General features: G+C 39.2%; 1 protein-coding gene across 4 annotated transcripts in view; it reads right to left on the reverse strand.

The window, feature by feature from the left end:
• The window catches only part of LOC142210770 (myosin-binding protein C, fast-type-like), a 127,410-nt gene extending 122,358 nt beyond the window's left edge, over positions 1–5,052 (reverse strand). For 3 of the 4 annotated variants that reach the window (XM_075280182.1, XM_075280181.1, XM_075280179.1), the window contains exon 1: positions 4,818–5,051. In XM_075280182.1, coding sequence (XP_075136283.1) covers positions 4,818–4,839 — 22 coding nt within the window. In that variant the 5' untranslated portion in view covers positions 4,840–5,051. Of the gene's footprint in view, positions 1–4,817 lie in introns of all 4 variants that reach the window. The other variant, XM_075280180.1, reaches the window with a different exon arrangement.
• Between the last annotated feature and the right edge of the window lie 14,078 nt (positions 5,053–19,130).

Below are 19,130 nucleotides of genomic sequence, written 5' to 3' on the forward strand. Positions count from 1 at the left end.
GGAGGGGAATCGAGTAATGGCGCACTTTACCACGCGGTGTTCGATTCGATTCGAACATGCCGAACAGCCTAATATCCGATCGAACATGAGTTCGATAGAACACTGTTCGCTCATCTCTAATAATTATGGATGCCAGTTCTGGAAAAATCAGTCAGCACAAAACACAGTAGGATGCAATTCTCTCATCCAGAAAATCATCATTACAAGGAGAAAAGGAAATGTGCATAAGCTTTTCTTACTATATTATCTAGTGTACAGCTCCCTCTTTACGTTACATAATCCAGAGCTAATGATAGACTGCAGTGGGGACAGGTTACATTTATCTTGTATCAGATATTTCATTCACTATAATTGTATACTATGGGATATGATAGTTCTGTCCTCAGCTAGTTAGCCCCGTGAGAAGTGATAGTCTGCAGGTTATATGACTACTATTGCTTACTTGGTAGTTTATGTCTGTCTAGCTCCTGGGTAATAGTAACCCTGTATTTCATGATTGTCCGTGCTTAATGAGCAATACTTCACCTTTGGCATTTAATAACCTGTTAATGTTGAGTCCATTAACACATATCGAACGTCATATTGAATATAAATAGTCATTCTGGCAGATAACTAAAGCCATTCTACCTAGTAACATATTAAAGCCAAATTCAAACCTTGCATGATTTCACTTAAAGGGGTTTCCCAGGGCATACATATTACTGACTGGTCCTTAGAATCGGTCATAATTATGTCATTGGTGTAGGTTTGACAAACGGGAACCTAAAGTTGGTTAAAGAGGCCACAGTGTTGGAGCATGTTAATCTTAGGTGTGGAATCACAAGCGTTTTCCCTAAATACTGTATTTAATAGAAATAGTGCACAGAAAAACTCATCAAAAACTCAATGAAAACACTTTGCTTTTTTGCTGCATTTTTCTCTGCAGCGATTTTTAGCTGTGTCTTAGCCTAAAAATGGGGTCTTAGCCTAAAGTGGTAGTATGACCACTAGGACCACCACCTATCGCAAGAGCTGCCTGTTTTGTCATGTATGCATTCTGCTGCTTTTCACAGAGAATTTTTCACAGGCACAAACAATGCAGATTTACAGTATAAATACCCCGCCGAAGATTCTATTTATCTGCGTTTCTGGGGCTGGATTTTGAGATTGTAACATGGAGTTAGGATTTTTTTTTTTTCTTTGGGGTCATTCCATTTCTTTATGTTTAAAGTATACTTTAGATGTGCAGAATTATATTAATATTAGATTAATATCTATTAATTAATATTAGATTAATATTAGTATGTTAGTAGATTAACATTGCCGTTTATTGGTCAAATAATTTCAGTTGATATATGGTCTTCTAAGTACAGTATACAAGGAAGTATAAAATATAGTGACTGAATATAAAAAGCAAAAAATGTTAATATCCAGAATGACTGAACAAGCCATTACTGTGTGCGGTTGGCCAAAGCTTCATTTAAGCTTCAATTACACCATGTTGATGGCCAACTGACATTGCCATTGTCAATCATCAATGTAATAAGTCAAGCATGTAAATAACAGTATCCTACGTCCTTTCAGGAGAATGTCTTTCTTCTTAGTGCCATAATTATTGTAACCTGAGAACCTACAGATATGTTCTAGGACCATTGTTATTACAAAATGGGTAATTGATCTGATCATGTGATGGAAAGAATCTAACCAAATATTCTGTAATGATGATGTTATGAGATCATTGAGCATATCATTAACATTTGTACTCTGCATTGTCTTTTACATGCCGGTATCTGTAATATAGTATTCTATTTTTCCTATTTTAAAGAAATTCCAATCTTGCAAAGGGTTCTTCTCAAAGAGATATATGGAGCAGGTTTGACTGCAACCAACTGTAGAGTCTTCTGAACTTGAAAATTATAAATACTAGTGTAGGTCAGCCTAAAGTAGCAACATAGAAATAGCTTCTTATTCTATTTCTGTATCAATACGTCTTCAAGGGTTTGTCTAGGGTTATAAAGACATGGTTGGTTTTCTCATTCACTTTACTGGAATTTAGCTGTAATATCAGTCACTACCTATGAACAGATGTGGTGCTGTGTTTCAAAGGGAATAGCTATGTTTTACTAATCCTCCACAAGGTTCAAGGTGACTAAGGATAATGAAGTCCCAGTAGTATATTCACACGGACATTATTGTATCCTTACAGGACACCACTATACTATTGAATTCAGATACAAACACATGCACATACAGAGTTTCAATTCACCCAACTGGGTGTACTCCTTCCAAATAAACACACACATACACTGGCCAGGTTAGGATCATAAATAAAAAAGGAACCCTACATCACTAAGGTGTACTGAACATTCCCTATGCGTTTCCCCAGCAGTAAAAGGGGATCATCAGAATAGTGTTTCAGAACATAGGAAACAACCTGTCTCAGTGGTAGACAGGCAGCAAAGACCCGGCGACTCTAGTCACTTGTCTCTACCTATCAAGTCTTGAGGATGTGCTGGTGGGGATAGATGATTACTAATGTCCCATAAATAAGTCTACGTTTGTTTGGCTGCCTCCATCATTCTTCTGACCTTTACCTCATTGCCCTATCAGATCTCTAGCAATACCAGCTCCTTGGAAATGCTCAGTCTAAAATTACATTGTCTTCTCAGCCATCTACTAGAGAGTATAGAATTATTGACTAAATACTAGATAAAAATGATTTGTAATACATAGCACATTACCATAGCATACCATCTGCACATTGCTGCTTAGTGCTATGTTACATTTTAAATAAGACAGAATCTTTGATCATGTTAGAAGAACTTGGAGACCAGTTCTGGAAAAATATCACATCAGACCAAAATACCAAAGGCGGCACTTGCTTTATGGTTTCAATTTCGGGTGCTTAGCACCCATCAATCATACATAGATATTAATACCCTACGAATGCTTGATGTGGGATTATAAATGAAACACAACTGTCGTTACCCTCCCATCACTGAATACAGATAATCGTCGAAACACGTTTTCTACAGACAAAATGTGACCTAGTGTATCTCGTGTAACTTTGGCAAAGCTAGATTGATCATTAATAAAGTCATAAATATATTTTAAAAAAAACCAAAAAAGTTTTAAAAGCTAAGTCAACATATTTCTCAGTTTTATGTCATTTTGTGCGGCACACCTGTCTTATTTTTTATGTATTAGAAAATAAACCTTTAATTGTGTAAGGCTAAGGCGCCACATAGTGAAATCCAGCTAAAAAACGACGTGGAAAAAAAAAAAGTATTGAAAATGCGTTTCTTTATTTCTGCAGTGTTTATCATTGAGTTTTTGTTGTGTTTTCCTCTGGATTTTTTCTTCCCCTATTCAATCTATAGAGAAAACACTACCTAAAAATGTATTCACTTTGCTGCTACTATAAGGCTAATGCCCCACGTTGCGGAAATGCAGCTTCTTTTGTTGCGGTTTTTTGAGCCAAAGCCAGGAGTGGATTGAGCACAAGATAGAAGTATAAGAACTTCTTATATAATTTCCACTCCTTTTGTAGCCATTCTTGGCTTTGGCTGAAAAAAACACAAACAAAATCTACAACAAAAAAAGCTGCATTTCCGCAATGTGAGGCCTCAGCCTAAGACAGCATTTTTTTCCACTGCATTTCCATAGCAGCTAAAAATGTTGCGTTTCAACATCATAGTGCTTTAGTTTTTTTCAGGCATGTAATTTATAGAATGGAAAGTCATTGAATACACAGTAAGGAAGCCAGAAGAACATCGAGTCTTGTCTTCTGTTTCTATTATGTTTTTATTTTATTACTCTATTTTCTTATGGTTTTATTTTGTTATTTAATATTAGCAACACGTTCATTGTTTTGACAGGTTTGTAAATAATGGTCAATAAAAAAAGAGTCAGAGGTTTTTTTTTGTTTTAGGGAAAAAAATGTGCTTTTAGAAATATGGTTCTGGATTAAAGTATGTTCTGACTGAGCATTCAATAAAATTATTCTGGTGGGGATAAAGTAACATGAATTTACTATGTTGCAAAGATGGAGCAAATTGTGGTAAATTTATTAAAAAGGAACATGTGACATAATGAACTTGTTGCAACCATTTTTTCTTTCTTATGCCTGCACACAATAGATGTACATTTACATGTAAGAAGTGTCTGTAGTTGAGTTACATGCCATGTACTACACCTCTTTGGCACAATCTGAGATACAATGTGCGTTTTAGGAAACTCCCACATTGTGATACAATGCCTGTGTGCGTTATTTTGCATGCCATACAGACACAAAATCTTTAGATTGTTGTATATATCACTTCTATAAAGTTGGATATTCATATGTCAATAAACTGTGTCCCTCTTACAGTCACATGATGATGGCACAATTTGTAAGTATACGGGTATGATACAAAATGAGAATATGTGTAGAGCTTTTTTAGTATAAGGTTATCTATGAAACACATGCCCATGTATTACATTTAAATAAAAAAATATCCAAAAAGAATCCAAGTTTATTACCATTCATACAAATGTATACTGTCCTTCACCTGTCACATATAAAGCCTATAATGATGCAAAGTAGGAAAAGCATCCCTTGTGCAAATAAAAGGACAGTATAGATTATCTTTACATTAAATCTATATTTTGTTGATGCAAATATACACAAGATATATATCTCTATCTATTAAGCGGTGTTTTCCTGTCTTTCAGTGTGCAGTAAATCATCATGTTAGGATGCTCTCTGGGGCAGATATTTCTGTACAGGATCCTGAAGTGTTATTCTCCTTCATCAGCTCTCTCAGTAAGAGCAATACATGCAGAGATGAATGTCCTACCAGGTTTTGCCGGTTCAGGCATGGTTGGGTCACACTCGTCTCGGGTCCAGGGACAAACTCTTTCTTGAAGCTTCTTCTTGTCTCTTTAAAGACAGTGTCTGCTCTCCTCAGAGACCTTGATAAATGTCACCTGACCCCTGTCACTGGTTGCCAAATTCCTAAGTCATTCCATAAAGTTTCCTAAAACATGATTGGATGGTGGGGAGTTATATCCTAGCCTTAATAGTATCAAGAAGCAGAAGAGACAGGATCTGACCCTGTTCATGAAAAGTCTCGCTATAAGTAAGATAGAGGGATCAGCTGCTGTTATAAGCACACAGACTGAGGGGAGTTGGGAGGGGGATGTACATTTCAGTTACCACATGCTAATCTATGTTTTCGAAACAATTCACACCATACGTATGATTCTTCAATCATTCATCCACCGATATTACTGATTCTGGAGTCTTGTATAGATACAATGACATATAGTCCATTATAAACACTTAAAAGAACAATAGACATTCCGTACTATATTTGGACCTCCAAGTAACAAGAAAGTGTTCCAAGAATATGAAAAGCAAAATAACTATGATACTCAGTTCAAACTATGCTTTGATTTTGGTGTTGGAAGCGCTAGAGTTTATCTAGAGGATTCTCATGTCCTTTCACATATAGATTTTTTTTTCATATACTTGAATCTCCGGGCTCATTTTTCCCAGTATACAAGTGGCAATTACCTGACAGTTTCCATTATACACTACTTTATATACATCCTGTCCTTACTGTAATAAAATCAGCTGTCCATGTACTGACATCTTGGTGTGATTGAGACTGCTTGTGCTGAATTGGGGCGAAGAGAGTAGCACCAGAACCAAAGCTGATTTGGGAGGTACATTATATTGCAGACAGACTACTTCAGACTCACTGTAAGCAATGCAGCTAAGATGTCGTCACAAATTACAAGCCGTGAAGAAAATAAGCAGCAGGAAGGTATCATCTACACGTATTGGCTTACATTCAAAATATTATATATGATGACTACATATAATGGTTACAACTTTAGCTGGGCACATGATGAACTGCATTCAACCTGGACAAAAAGTTCAGTTTACAACATAGCTGAAACATTTGTGATTCATTTAGGACAAACCTGCAAAAAATAGCCACAGCCATGTTAAACATGCAGAGAGCAGAAGGATCACATGGTCTGTGAACCAGGCATACTTTTCTGTAATCCCTTGCATCAATCATGAGGGGCTGTGGGTGCAGAGGTCATTTATGATGTCTTATGCACTATACAAGAGAATACCCAGAGAGGAGCCATTTTATGGAGAAGAAATTAGGGAGAGATAACAGCATAAGGGCAAAAGAAGTGAAGAAAAATTACAGATAAGAAATATTGGAGAGTGAGGAGAGGAGGATATATGATATTGCTTTGATCATTTAGACAGACAGATGAGGGAGAGATCACAGAAGTTAGTGACAGTCCAGAACAAGCTCTATATGTCTAAAACGAGATGACAATTCTGTAACATTTCACAACATTGTTTTTTTTTTTTTTTTTTTTTTTACATAGAGTCTGCTAGTGCCACCCTTTTGACCACCTAGAGCATTTTTTTTTACCATATTTTTACATTATTTGCTTTCATTTGTATACTTTTAAGCCACACTAGTTACCATAGTTGCAATACCATAACTGTGCAGCTAGAGGCATTTTCCAGGTTAAAAAAAATGTCTATTGGTGCTACTAGAGGGTTAATAAATGTACCTACAGTCCTATGAAAAAGTTTGGGCACCCCTATTAATCTTAATAATTTTTAGTTCTAAATATTTTGGTGTTTGCAACAGCCATTTCAGTTTGATATATCTAATAACTGATGGACACAGTAATATTTCAGGATTGAAATGAGGTTTATTGTACTAACAGAAAATGTATAATATGCATTAAACCAAAATTTGAGCGGGGCAAAAGTATGGGCACCTCAACAGAAAAGTGACATTAATATTTAGTAGATCCTCCTTTTGCAAAGATAACAGCCTCTAGTCGCTTCCTGTAGCTTTTAATCAGTTCCTTGATCCTGGGTGAAGGGATTTTGGACCACTCCTCTTTACAAAACAATTCAAGTTCTGTTCAGTTTGATGGTCGCTGAGCATGGACAGCCCACTCTCAAATGATCTGAAAACAAAGATTGTTCAACATAGTTGTTCAGGGGAAGGATACAAAAAGTTGTCTCAGAGATTTAACCTGTCAGTTTCCACTGTGAGGAACATAGTAAGGAAATGGAAGACCACAGGGACAGTTCTTGTTAAGCCCAGAAGTGGCAGGCCAAGAAAAATATCAGAAAGGCAGAGAAAAAGAATGGTGAGAACAGTCAAGGACAATCCACAGACCACCTCCAAAGAGCTGCAGCATCATCTTGCTGCAGATGGTGTCACTGTGCATCGGTCAACAATACAGCGCACTTTGCACAAGGAGAAGCTGTATGGGAGAGTGATGAGAAAGAAGCCGTTTCTGCAAACACGCCACAAACAGAGTCGCCTGAGGTATGCAAAAGCACATTTGGACAAGCCAGCTTCATTTTGGAAGAAGGTCCTGTGGACTGATGAAAAAAAGATTGAGTTGTTTGGTCATACAAAAAGGCATTATGCATGGCATAAAAAAAAAAAAAAAACAGCATTCCAAGAAAAACACTTGCTACCCACTGTAAAATTTGGTGGAGGTTCCATCATGCTTTGGGGCTGTGTGACAAATGCCGGCACCGGGAATCTTGTTAAAATTGAGGGTCGCTTGGATTCCACTCAGTATCAGCAGAATCTTGAGAATAATGTTCATGAATCAGTGACGAAGTTGAAGTTACGCCGGGGATGGATATTAGAGCAAGACAATGATCCAAAACACCGCTCCAAATCGACTCAGGCATTCATGCAGAGGAACAATTACAATGTTCTGGAATGGCCATCCCAGTCCCCAGACCTGAATATCATTGAACATCTGTGGGATGATTCGAAGCGGGCTATCCATGCTCGGCGACCATCAAACTTAACTGAACTTGAATTGTTTTGTAAAGAAGAATGGTCCAAAATACCTTCATCCAGGATCCAGGAACTGATTAAAAGCTACAGGAAGCGACTAGAGGCTGTTATCTTTACAAAAGGAGGATCTACTAAATATTAATGTCACTTTTCTGTTGAGGTGCCCATACTTTTGCACCGCTCAAATTTTGGTTTAATGCATATTGCACATTTTCTGTTAGTTCAATAAACCTCATTTCAATCCTGAAATATTACTGTGTCCATCAGTTATTAGATATATCAAACTGAAATAGCTGCTGCAAACACCAAAATATTTAGAACTAAAAATGATTAAGATTAATAGGGGTGCCCAAACTTTTTCATAGGACTGTATATACTTTTTAGTCTGTTATGAGAGGTTTATGGGTGTCTCTGGGGACCCCTAGTGTGTCCTACTTTTGTTCACATCCTTCTGCTCCCTGATATGGAACTTTCTAACACCTCTCACCTCTCTCCCCACCTCCTTCCTCACTTGCCCCCTCCCATACACCCCCTCCCTGTCTAGCCTTCCTATCCTACATGTCCTACCCTACCTACTGAGCCCAACCACTGACCCATATTACATACTTACCCTCCATGGCTTCTTACTGTGAGATGGCCTCTTCTCCTCTTGTACTGTGTGCACGCTCCTTTTCCACTGTCACCTCTACTGCACCTACGTGCAGATGGTAACGCCAGCATAACCCAAGTCTCTGACATCATGGAAAAGAAATAGTGCCACAGTCATGCAGGAGCCCAGGAGAGGCTGCCGATCATTATACTCAGGGGTCTGAAAAGATAGGACCTATGGGGCATTAAACTGTATGGCGACGCTGCTATGGAAATTATACTGTTTGCAGGGACCACTATGAGACATTATACTGTGTGTATGGTCACTATGGGACATTGTATTGTGTTAAGGGTTTGCTGGGGGACATTATACTGTGCGCAAGGAGTGTTATGGGACAATATACTATGTGGAGAGGCCACTATGGGACATTATACTGTGTGGAGAGGCCACTATGGGACATTATACTGTGTGGAGTGGCCACTGTAGGACATTATCATGTTTGTAAATGGGGTGTTATATCATGTGGAAGCCAGGTAAGGGAATTCTATGTCTCATGTGGAGGGTCCAAGTCAAAAGTTTGCTATGGGGCCCATTCTTTGCTTGTTATGCACCTGTATAGTGCTATATATAAAAAGAAAAGACAAATTAAAGATGACAAACAAGCAAACAGTTTTAATTAAAAGAAGAAACACAGAATAAACCTAAGGGGACATTCACATTGAGTAAAGTGGCGCTGATTCTGCCACGAGCTAGCCAGCGCTGATAAAAAGACTCCCATTGAGTTCAATGTTTTCCGTCTTCTGCATGTAACACAGAATCAATGTGTTAAAAAGCCTCCCATTGATTTCAATGTGTTCCACATGGAAGACGGAACCCATTGAACTCAACGCCATGAATCATCATGTCAGAATCAGCGCCACTTTACTCTGTGTGAATGCACCCTAAAAACCTAGAGTCCTTTTGGTTCCATGGAGCTTGAATGATCTCTGATGAACTTGACACAAGTATATACACATATTGAGTAAGGATACATGCATGACCAATATAATCCAATAATGTTACATACAAAAGTAGGCTTCCTTTATCAGACTTTCTGCAGCTGTTTTCTTCTGCAATGTGTGGATGGGATTCGCTAGGAATGGATCACTATGCTGGTACTGTAAAGGTCAGCCAAAAATGTTGTGTTTCCACAACATAGGACCTTAGCCTTAATCTGCATTCATTACTAAATTTAGCATATCATAGTGATGCAGTTAATTAATACACTCTGGTTTTTCCACTTGTTAGGCAGAGGCCACCAGGTTGCGGAAATGCAGTTTTTTTTGTTGAAGATTTTGCTTCGGTTTTTGAGCCAAAGCCAGGAGCTCCCATTATATTTTCCATTATTTGTATTATTCTTGGATTTGGCTCAAAAATACACAGAAAAATCTGCAACAAAAAAAATCTGCATTTTTGCAATGTGAGGCCTCTGCTTTAGGCTATATTTATTATTGAATTTATCTTCCTGCAGCTGTACAGTTAATTCTTTAATTAATTTCCTGTGAGTTTGCCACTTTTTGGCAACATTTATTACTAAATGTACCATAATGCTGTGTTGCAATTAATTTAATTAATTCATTAATTCATTAATGTCCCAAGATTTTTGGCACTTTCAGGCTGTGGAAAGGCAATATTTTTTGTTCAAGATTTTGGGCTCATTCACATCTGTGCCCGGGAGTCCTTTCTGCAGGTTTCCGTTTCCTGCACAAAACTGGGCAGGAGACGGAAACCTGCCGGCATCTTTTCAAACCCATTCATTTGAATGGATTTGAAAAGTGTCCGGCCGTGAGCGCCAGTGAGTGTTTTATGCTCTCTGCGGCGAAACCGTTTTTTTTAAAACCAGACACAGAGTCGGCCATGCAGTACTCTGTGTCCGGTTTAAAAAAAAAACGGTTTCGCTGCGGAAAGCATAAAACGCGCACCGGCACTCATAGCCGGACTCGGCATGGCAAGTTTCAGTCTTCAGCATGCAGAAGACGGAAACCTGAGAACGGAGTGCCGAACGCTGGTGTGAACCCACATTTTTTTTTAACCAAAGTCAGGAGTTACAGGAAAAGGAATGGAAAATAAAAAGTAAACACTAACACTTTTCCTTTCTGTTAAATACACTCCTGACTTTTTTTAAATGTAGATTGTGAGCCTCATATAGGTATCACAATGTACTTTTTTTTTCAGTATGCCTTTGTAGAATGGGAGGAAATCCATGCAAACACAGGGAGAACATACAGATTCCTGCAGATGTTGTTCCTGGTGGGTTTTGAACCCAAGACTCCAGCGCTGCAAGGCTGCAATGCTAACCACTGAGCCACCGTGTTGCCCCATACACTCCTGACTTTGGCTGAAAAAAACTGCAGCAAAATCTGCAACAAAAAAATTGTGTTTCTGCAATATCGGACCTTAGATATTTACCATGCAGCAGTAATGCATGTAATTATTTCTTGTGTATTGCCAGTTCTAAACCACATTTATTGCCAAATTTACCATGAAATTCAGAATAAAATAAAAGCAGTAAAATGTCTTGGGAAACGACAAGACAAAGGAAGGGGAAGGCATATAGGAAGAGAAATAATCCCCTAATGCCACTGCCACTCTATCACTCGCTGTAAGTAATAATAAGAACGTAGGAGGCAACAGTAACACTACTTTTGGTCTTGGCAGTGCCTCTAGTAGTCCAACAATTGTAATTCCTGATCCTCAGATTTAGAACATTCCATGAGTACCTTCACAAAACTCTGGCAGATACCTCTAAATAGAGCTACCATAGCTGACAAGTTTAAACTCTAATTTAGATCACGTTAAAATGAAACCACAATGCATTGTGGGACTGAACCAGCTGAAATTAAAAAAAAAAGTTTAGAAATTTGCTCTTCTCTACTCATGACTGAAGAACCACTTTAAAACATGGATCAGTGATACTGAATCTTCTATTTCTTTGACATCCTGATATCAGAAGCCAACTCTATATATACTTATAATATCTATCCACCAGTTGGCTGCAATTTGCATACAAATATATATAACTCCTAAAGTGGTCAGTATGGGTTAATATACCCATATAGCTGTAGACAAATTGGGCCCCTAATGGTGGTTTCAAACAGTGAGAATGTTCACATGGATGTCTTAGAAAAAAGAAATGGATCATTGATCCCATTTAGAAAATACTATTATTATATATTCAATAATGTATGGTTCTTTTTAAAATAAATTTTCAGGCAGACATTAATACATCTTTTAAACATATTTATATTTTTATAGGTCAAAATTAATATAATGTTTTAGCTTCCTTAGTGGGAAAAATATGATGAGGCACAAAGAAGAACAAGCTTGTTGCATAAGAGGAAGGCAAAAGGAATGTCTACATTGCAGAAAAGCTGGAGATGAGTTGCCTGACACACCGAAAGCTTTGAAAAGAGTTTGGGATGCAATGAACTGGTAGATGAACTGTAAAAGGATCAGGCATGGTCATGAAAAAAAATAATCTGGCATATGCGCTGAAGAAGGATTTTTCTAATTAAAATAGTAGCTGAGTAACAAGTAATCTAGCACATACTGTATATATGTGCTATATAAATGTGAAAAAATAATGAAACACACTACAGAACCAGGCTGTTTAATGCTGTTATTCTCATTAGAAACACACAGTACAAATCATATATATATATATGATTCGCTAGCAGCAGTGGTGCAGACCCAACCAGTCAGAGACAGGATTATTTAGAAAAAACAGGAAAGTAAATAAACCTTGACCCTAGGCACAAAATGAGCAAAATAAAATACAGCCTTAGCTTCAGGCAAAACAAAACAAAATCCTGCTCAACTGAGCAACTTACCAAACAGTAATGATAACCTAACTATATGTGTGGTATACTAACAGCCACATGAAGAAACCAACAGATATGATATTGTCTCACAGGACAGACCCAGACTCTTCCTCTCACTCCCTGGATCTGCCCTGAAGTGCAGGATCTGTAGCCTTTTCTTGGCCCAGTAATGAGCTTAGGACCAACACCTTAGCTGAATCCTACTCCAGACCTCCCATAGACTACACAAAAGTTAAAAATCTGGGGAGATATAGCATCATTCCAGCACTTTGCCTGTCATAGATATATGGTTTCATAGGTTAAATGTAAATATTTATGTTTTTATATTTAGAAGAAAAATGCCCAAATGACAAGTGATTGGCTTTAAATAGAGTTGTCTTCTGCAGGTCTATTGGTGCACCATTCCTTAACCTCAGCCAGTCCAAACCTGGAAATTTCCATTATGGTGGACACTTGAGACGATTTTACTTTTACTTTTATTACAGGGTGCACTTTTTGCTTGCATGTCTACACTGTATCATGTACAAGTTTACATCTGAAGGTGCTGTTTGGATGTTTCATCAGCATTCCTAGACAGTCCTTACAACTTTATCTGTGCAGTCCAGTATAAGTAGTCACTTGCTAATTTAGAGCTGTCTCTGCTCTCTAGAGCAAACTCATTACAGCTCTTATTTGTTTAGAAACAGCAGTAAGTTAATATGCCCACTCTGACAAAGCATATTACTATTTATCATCCTAATTGTTTATATCATTTGCCAAGAAGAAATTGGTCTTGGTCCATAAGAGATCCTATCAAATTACATTACTTAGGCTTAGCTCTCATGTTCAGATAGTCCTGCTGTACCATAAAGGTCACAGTTGTTACCAATGTCTTGTGCCAGTTTGGTAGACGCCAGTAAGGTTTTGAAGGAAAATTATCACTCTATTACAAGTTATTTTAATCATCTAGCATATCGACTATATCTCGAAGTTGTGGTATGCCCTGCTTAAATAAAACATGTCCATATATAATTGATTTCACTTCGAGTCTTGACTATTAGAGAGTTTACTGTGAAATAATATGAGTAAATAAATATATATATCCTACTAATATGATAAATGTGAAAGTTTGTGTGTTAGGCTGTTTTCGTGTTTGGATGTTTGTTCCTCAATCACACAAAAACAGCTGAACGGATTTGAATAAAATTTGGTACATAGATAGTTTGTAACCTCGATTAAAACATAGGCTACTTTTTATCCCAGTAAATGACATGGCTTCAAGACTGCTGGAGGCGCCATTTTGCCAGTGGTGCACGAGTGCCGCCATTTTGCCAGTGATCGCCGGCACATGGAGCAAGCTCCAGGACCGACATCACGTTTCCATGACAGGTCTATATTCACTTTCTTTTGCAGGCTGGCCTATGCAGCCTGCAAAAGAAATAATGATTTTTTGCAATGCATTAGCATTGTAATGCATTGCATCAGTGATCAAACCCTCTGGGGTTCAAGACCCCTAGGGAGTCTAGTAAATGCAAAAAAAAAAAAGTAAAAAAATATAAATTTTTTTAAAAAGTATTAAAAATTCAAATCACCCCCATTTCCCTAGAACACATATAAAAGTAGTTAAATACTGTGAAACACATAAATGTTAGATATCCTTGTGTCCAAAATCGCCCGCTCTACAAATCTATAAAAATATTTTTCCTGTACGGTAAACGCCATAGTGGGAAAAATAGTCAAAAGTGCCAAACCGCCATTTTTTCACTGTTTTGATTCTAATAAAAATTTGAATAAAAAGTGATCAAAGCAATAGCATTTCCCGAAAATGGTAGAACTAAAAAGTACACCCAGCCCCGCAAAAAAAGACGCCCTCTGCATCCCCGTACACAGACGTATAAAAAAGTTACAGCTGTCAGAATATGGCGACTTTTAGAAAAAAAAATGTAACAGTTTTGAATTTTTTTAAAGGGGTTAAAATGTAAATAAAACCATATAAATTTGGTATCCCCAGAATCATACCGAAACACGGAATACAGGGGACAAGTCATTTTGGCTGCATAATGAATGCTGTAAAACCAAAGCTCATAAGAATGTTGCAGAAATGCATTTTTTCTTCAAATTCACCCCATTCTGAATTTTTTTCCAGCTTCCCAGTATATTATACAGAATAATTAATGGTGGCATCATGAAGAAAAATTTGTCCCGCAAAGATTAACACCTCATATGGCTCTGGGACTGGAGAAATAAAAAAGTTATGGGGTTTAAAAGGAGGGATTCAAAAACGAAAAACTAAAATAAAAAAATGCTATTGGCAGGAAGGGGTTAAACATGCCGGGGAAAAAGAAAATCTAATTTGTTACAAAATTCTAAAACAATGACAGCTATGAAGGTAGCCAGAAGTCATCAGAGTTCTCCTCAAGTGGAGCTGACGGGGATCATCAGCGCCATTACACGCTCATTATATGACGTCCCCAGCGAGCTGCTGAGATGCCGGAACAATCACGGGCACAGCGCCAAGAATAAGTTCAGCTGCAGGCCAGCTTGACAGCTGCCGAAACACTGGAGCAGGTGGAGCATCAATGCCAACAACACGCTCATTATATGGCATCCCAGTGAGCTGCTGAGATGCCGGAACAATCACAGGCACAGCGTGAGGAACAAGTTCAGCAGCAGGACAGCTTAACAGCTGCCAAAATGCCGGAGCAGGCAAACCATCGACGGCAGCAATTTGCTGAATACAGGCGGATCATCAACACCAACAACACACATACGAAATCGAGGGCAGAGACACACACACACAAACGACATACAAAATACACAAGTGCAAAACTGGGCAATTCTTATAGGGCCACTACACAAACAAAAAATGAAATATACCCGTGCGAAGCTGGGTCTTCCTGCTAATATGTATATCTCCCTATATTATAAAAATGAATTTCTGTCTGTCTGTCTGTCTGTCTGTGCTCTAATGCGAACCAAACGACTGGACCGATCTTCACCAAATTTGGTACAGAGATACTTCAGGTATCCGGGAAGGTTTAAGACGAGACTCCAACTCACTCGGACATACCGTTGCTGAGATACAGCATTCCAAACACAATGCCCCCCCCCCTTAGCCAATACAAACCTGCAAGTCTTTCACTCATATTCCAACTGCCATACACACGGTCACTCCACATGCACAACCCAACACTGATATCCAAACTGAGATACACGCATCAGAGGATTAGATACACAGATCAGCACACAGTATCACACACCAGAGGATTAGATACACGCGTCTGCACACAGTCCCACAAACCAGAGAATTAAATACGCGCTTCTGCACACAGTTTCACATGTCGAAGGATTAGATACACGCGTCTGCACAAAGTACCACACGCCGGGGGATTGGATACATGCGTCTGCACACAGTACCACATGCCAAAGGATTGGATACACGCATCTGCACACAGTTCCACACACCAGAGCATAAGATATGCACATCTGCACACAGTACCACATGCCGTAGGATTAGATACACGCCTCTTCACACAATACCACACAGGGGAGGATTAGACACATGTGTCTGCACACAGTACCACATGGGGGAGGATTAGATACGCGCATCTGCACACAGTACCACAAGCCAAAGGATTAGATACGTGCCTCTTCACACAATACCACACAGGGGAGGATTAGATACACACGTCTGCACACAGTACCACATGCAGTAGGATTAGATATGCGCGTCTACACATAGTTCCACACGCCAAAGGATTAGATATGCGCGTCTGCACACAGTACCACACGGGGGAGGATTAGATACGCGCGTCTACACACAGTACCACATGCCATAGGATTAGATACGCGCATCTGCACACAGTACCACATGCCGGGGGATTGGATACACACGTCTACACACAGTTCCACACGCCGTAGGATTAGATACGCGCCTCTTCACACAATACCACACAGGGGAGGATTAGATACACGTGTCTTCACACAGTTGTACACGCCATAGGATTAGATACATGCCTCTGCACACAGTAACACACAGGGGAGGATTAGATACGTGTGTCTGCATACAGTACCACACTTTGGAGGATTAGATACATGCCTCTGCACACAGTACCACAAGCCAGAGAATTAGATGCGCGTCTCAGCACACAGTACCACATAGGGAAGAATTAGATACACGCATCTGCACACAGTACCACACGCCAAAGGATTAGATACGCGCGTCTACACACAGTTCCACACGCCATAGGATTAGATGTGCGACTCTTCACACAATACCACACAGGGAAGGATTAGATACATGTGTCTGCATACAGTACCACACTTTGGAGGATTAGATACATGCCTCTGAACACAGTACCACAAGCCAGAGAATTAGATACGCGTCTCAACACACAGTATCACAAGCAAGAGGATTAGATACGAGCATCTTCACACAGTACCACATGCCGTAGGATTAGATACGCGCGTCTACACACAGTTCCACTCGCCATAGGATTAGATACGCGCCTCATCACACAATACCACACAGGGGAGGATTAGATACGCGCATCTGCACACAGTTCCACACACCAGAGGATTAGATAAGCACGTCTGCACACAGTATCACATGCCGTAGTATTAGATACACGCGTCTGCTTACAGTTCCACATGTCAGATGATTAGATACGCACATCTTCACACAGTTGTACACGCCATAGGATTAGATACACGCGTCTGCATACAGTACCACATGCTGTAGGATTAGATACGCACGTCTACACACAGTTCCACACGTCGTAGGATTAGATACGCGCCTCTTCACACAATACCACACAGGGGAGGATTAGATACGTGCGTCTGAACACAGTACCACACTTTGGAGGATTAGATACATGCCTCTGCACACAGTACCACATGCCAGATAATTAGATACGTGTCTCAGCACACAGTACCACACGGGGAGGATTAGATACGTGCATCTGCACACAGTACCTCACGCCAGAGGATTAGATACACCTGTCTGCACACAGTACCACACGCCAGAGGATTAGATACGTGCGTATGCACATAGTACCACATGCCGTAAGATTAGATATGCACGTCTGCACACAGTTTCACTTACCGGAGGATTAGATACGTGCCTCTTCACACAATGCTACACGGGGGAGGATTAGATACACACATCTGCACACAGTACCACACGCCGGAGTATTAGATATGTGCATCTGCACACAGTACCACACCTATAAGGATTAGATGAGATACACATAATCACATGACGCTTATGGACATACACACAAACCACATACAAAATACACCAGTGCAAAATTGGACATTTCTTATGGGGCCACTACACAAACATAAAATGTAATATACCCGTGCGAAGCCGGGTCCTCCCTCTAGTATATATATATATATATATATATATATATATATATATATATATATACAGTGTTGGCCAAAAGTATTGGCACCCCTGCAATTCTGTCCGATAATACTCATTTTCTTCCAGAAAATGATTGCAAGCACAAACTCTTTGGTATTAATATCTTCATTTATTTTGCTTGCAATGAAAAAACACAAAAGAGAATGAAAAAAAAGTCAAATCATTGATCATTTTACACAAAACATGGGCCGGACAAAAGTATTGGCACCCTCAGCCTAATACTTGGTAGCACAAGCTTTAGACAAAATAACTGCGAACAACCGCTTCCGTTTTTGGCTTTCTCAGGTAAGTTTTGGCAAACTCCAGTCTGGCTTTTTATGTCTCTGGGTAAGAAGTGGGGTCTTCCTGGGTATCCTACCATACATGTAAGGTGCAAACAGGAAATAGGTCCGCAGTCCTTTTCGGGTACGTTTAAAAATTAACTTTTAATCCATAATTTAAAAGATACAGATTCCGAATAGAGATCAAAAAAATAAAGTTCCAAAGTGAAAAAAGAGATTAGAAAAACACATACATAGTGATTTAAAAAGGATGGAACGCCGACGCGTTTCGAGGTAGAACTACCTCTTACTCATGGCAGGTCTAAACTGACTCTAATTTTTAAACGTACCCGAAAAGGACTGCGGACGTATTTCCTGTTTGCACCTTACCTGTTTGGAGTTTTGCTTCGGGAGTCCAGAAGCTTCTAGGTCGTGCACCCTCGGGGATTATGGTGAATATATGGTGAGCTTCAGTGTTTATTTATTTTTTGCATATAATCCTACCATACAGTCCCTTTTCATTCAGACGCTGACGGATAGTACGGGTTGACACTGTTGTACCCTCGGACTGCAGGGCAGCTTGAACTTGTTTGGATGTTAGTTGAGGTTCTTTATCCACCATCCGCATAATCTTGCGTTGAAATCTCTTGTCAATTTTTCTTTTCCGTCCACATCTAGGGAGGTTAGCCACAGTGCCATGGGCTTTAAACTTCTTGATGACACTGCGCACGGTAGACACAGGAACATTCAGGTTTTTGGAGATGGACTTGTAGCCTTGAGATTGCTAATGCTTCCTCACAATTTTGCTTCTCAAATCCTCAGACAGTTCTTTGGTCTTCTTTCTTTTCTCCATGCTCAATGTGGTACACACAAGGAAACAGGGCAGAGTTTGAGTCAACTTTAATCCATTTCAACTGGCTGCAAGTGTGATTTAGTTATTGCCACCACCTGTTAGGTGCCTCAGGTGAGTAACAGGTGCGGTTAATTACACAAATTAGAGAAGCATCACATGATTTTTCAAACAGTGTCAATACTTTTGTCCATCCCTTTTTTATGTTTGCTGTGGAATTATATCCAATTTGGCTTTTTGACAATTCTTTTTGTGGTTTTCTATTGAAGACAAATTAAATGAAGATAATAATACCAAAGAATTTGTGATTGCAATCATTCTCTAGAAGAAAA

This window comes from Leptodactylus fuscus, chromosome 6 (assembly GCF_031893055.1).
Source record: "Leptodactylus fuscus isolate aLepFus1 chromosome 6, aLepFus1.hap2, whole genome shotgun sequence".
Classification (NCBI taxonomy): domain Eukaryota; kingdom Metazoa; phylum Chordata; class Amphibia; order Anura; family Leptodactylidae; genus Leptodactylus; species Leptodactylus fuscus.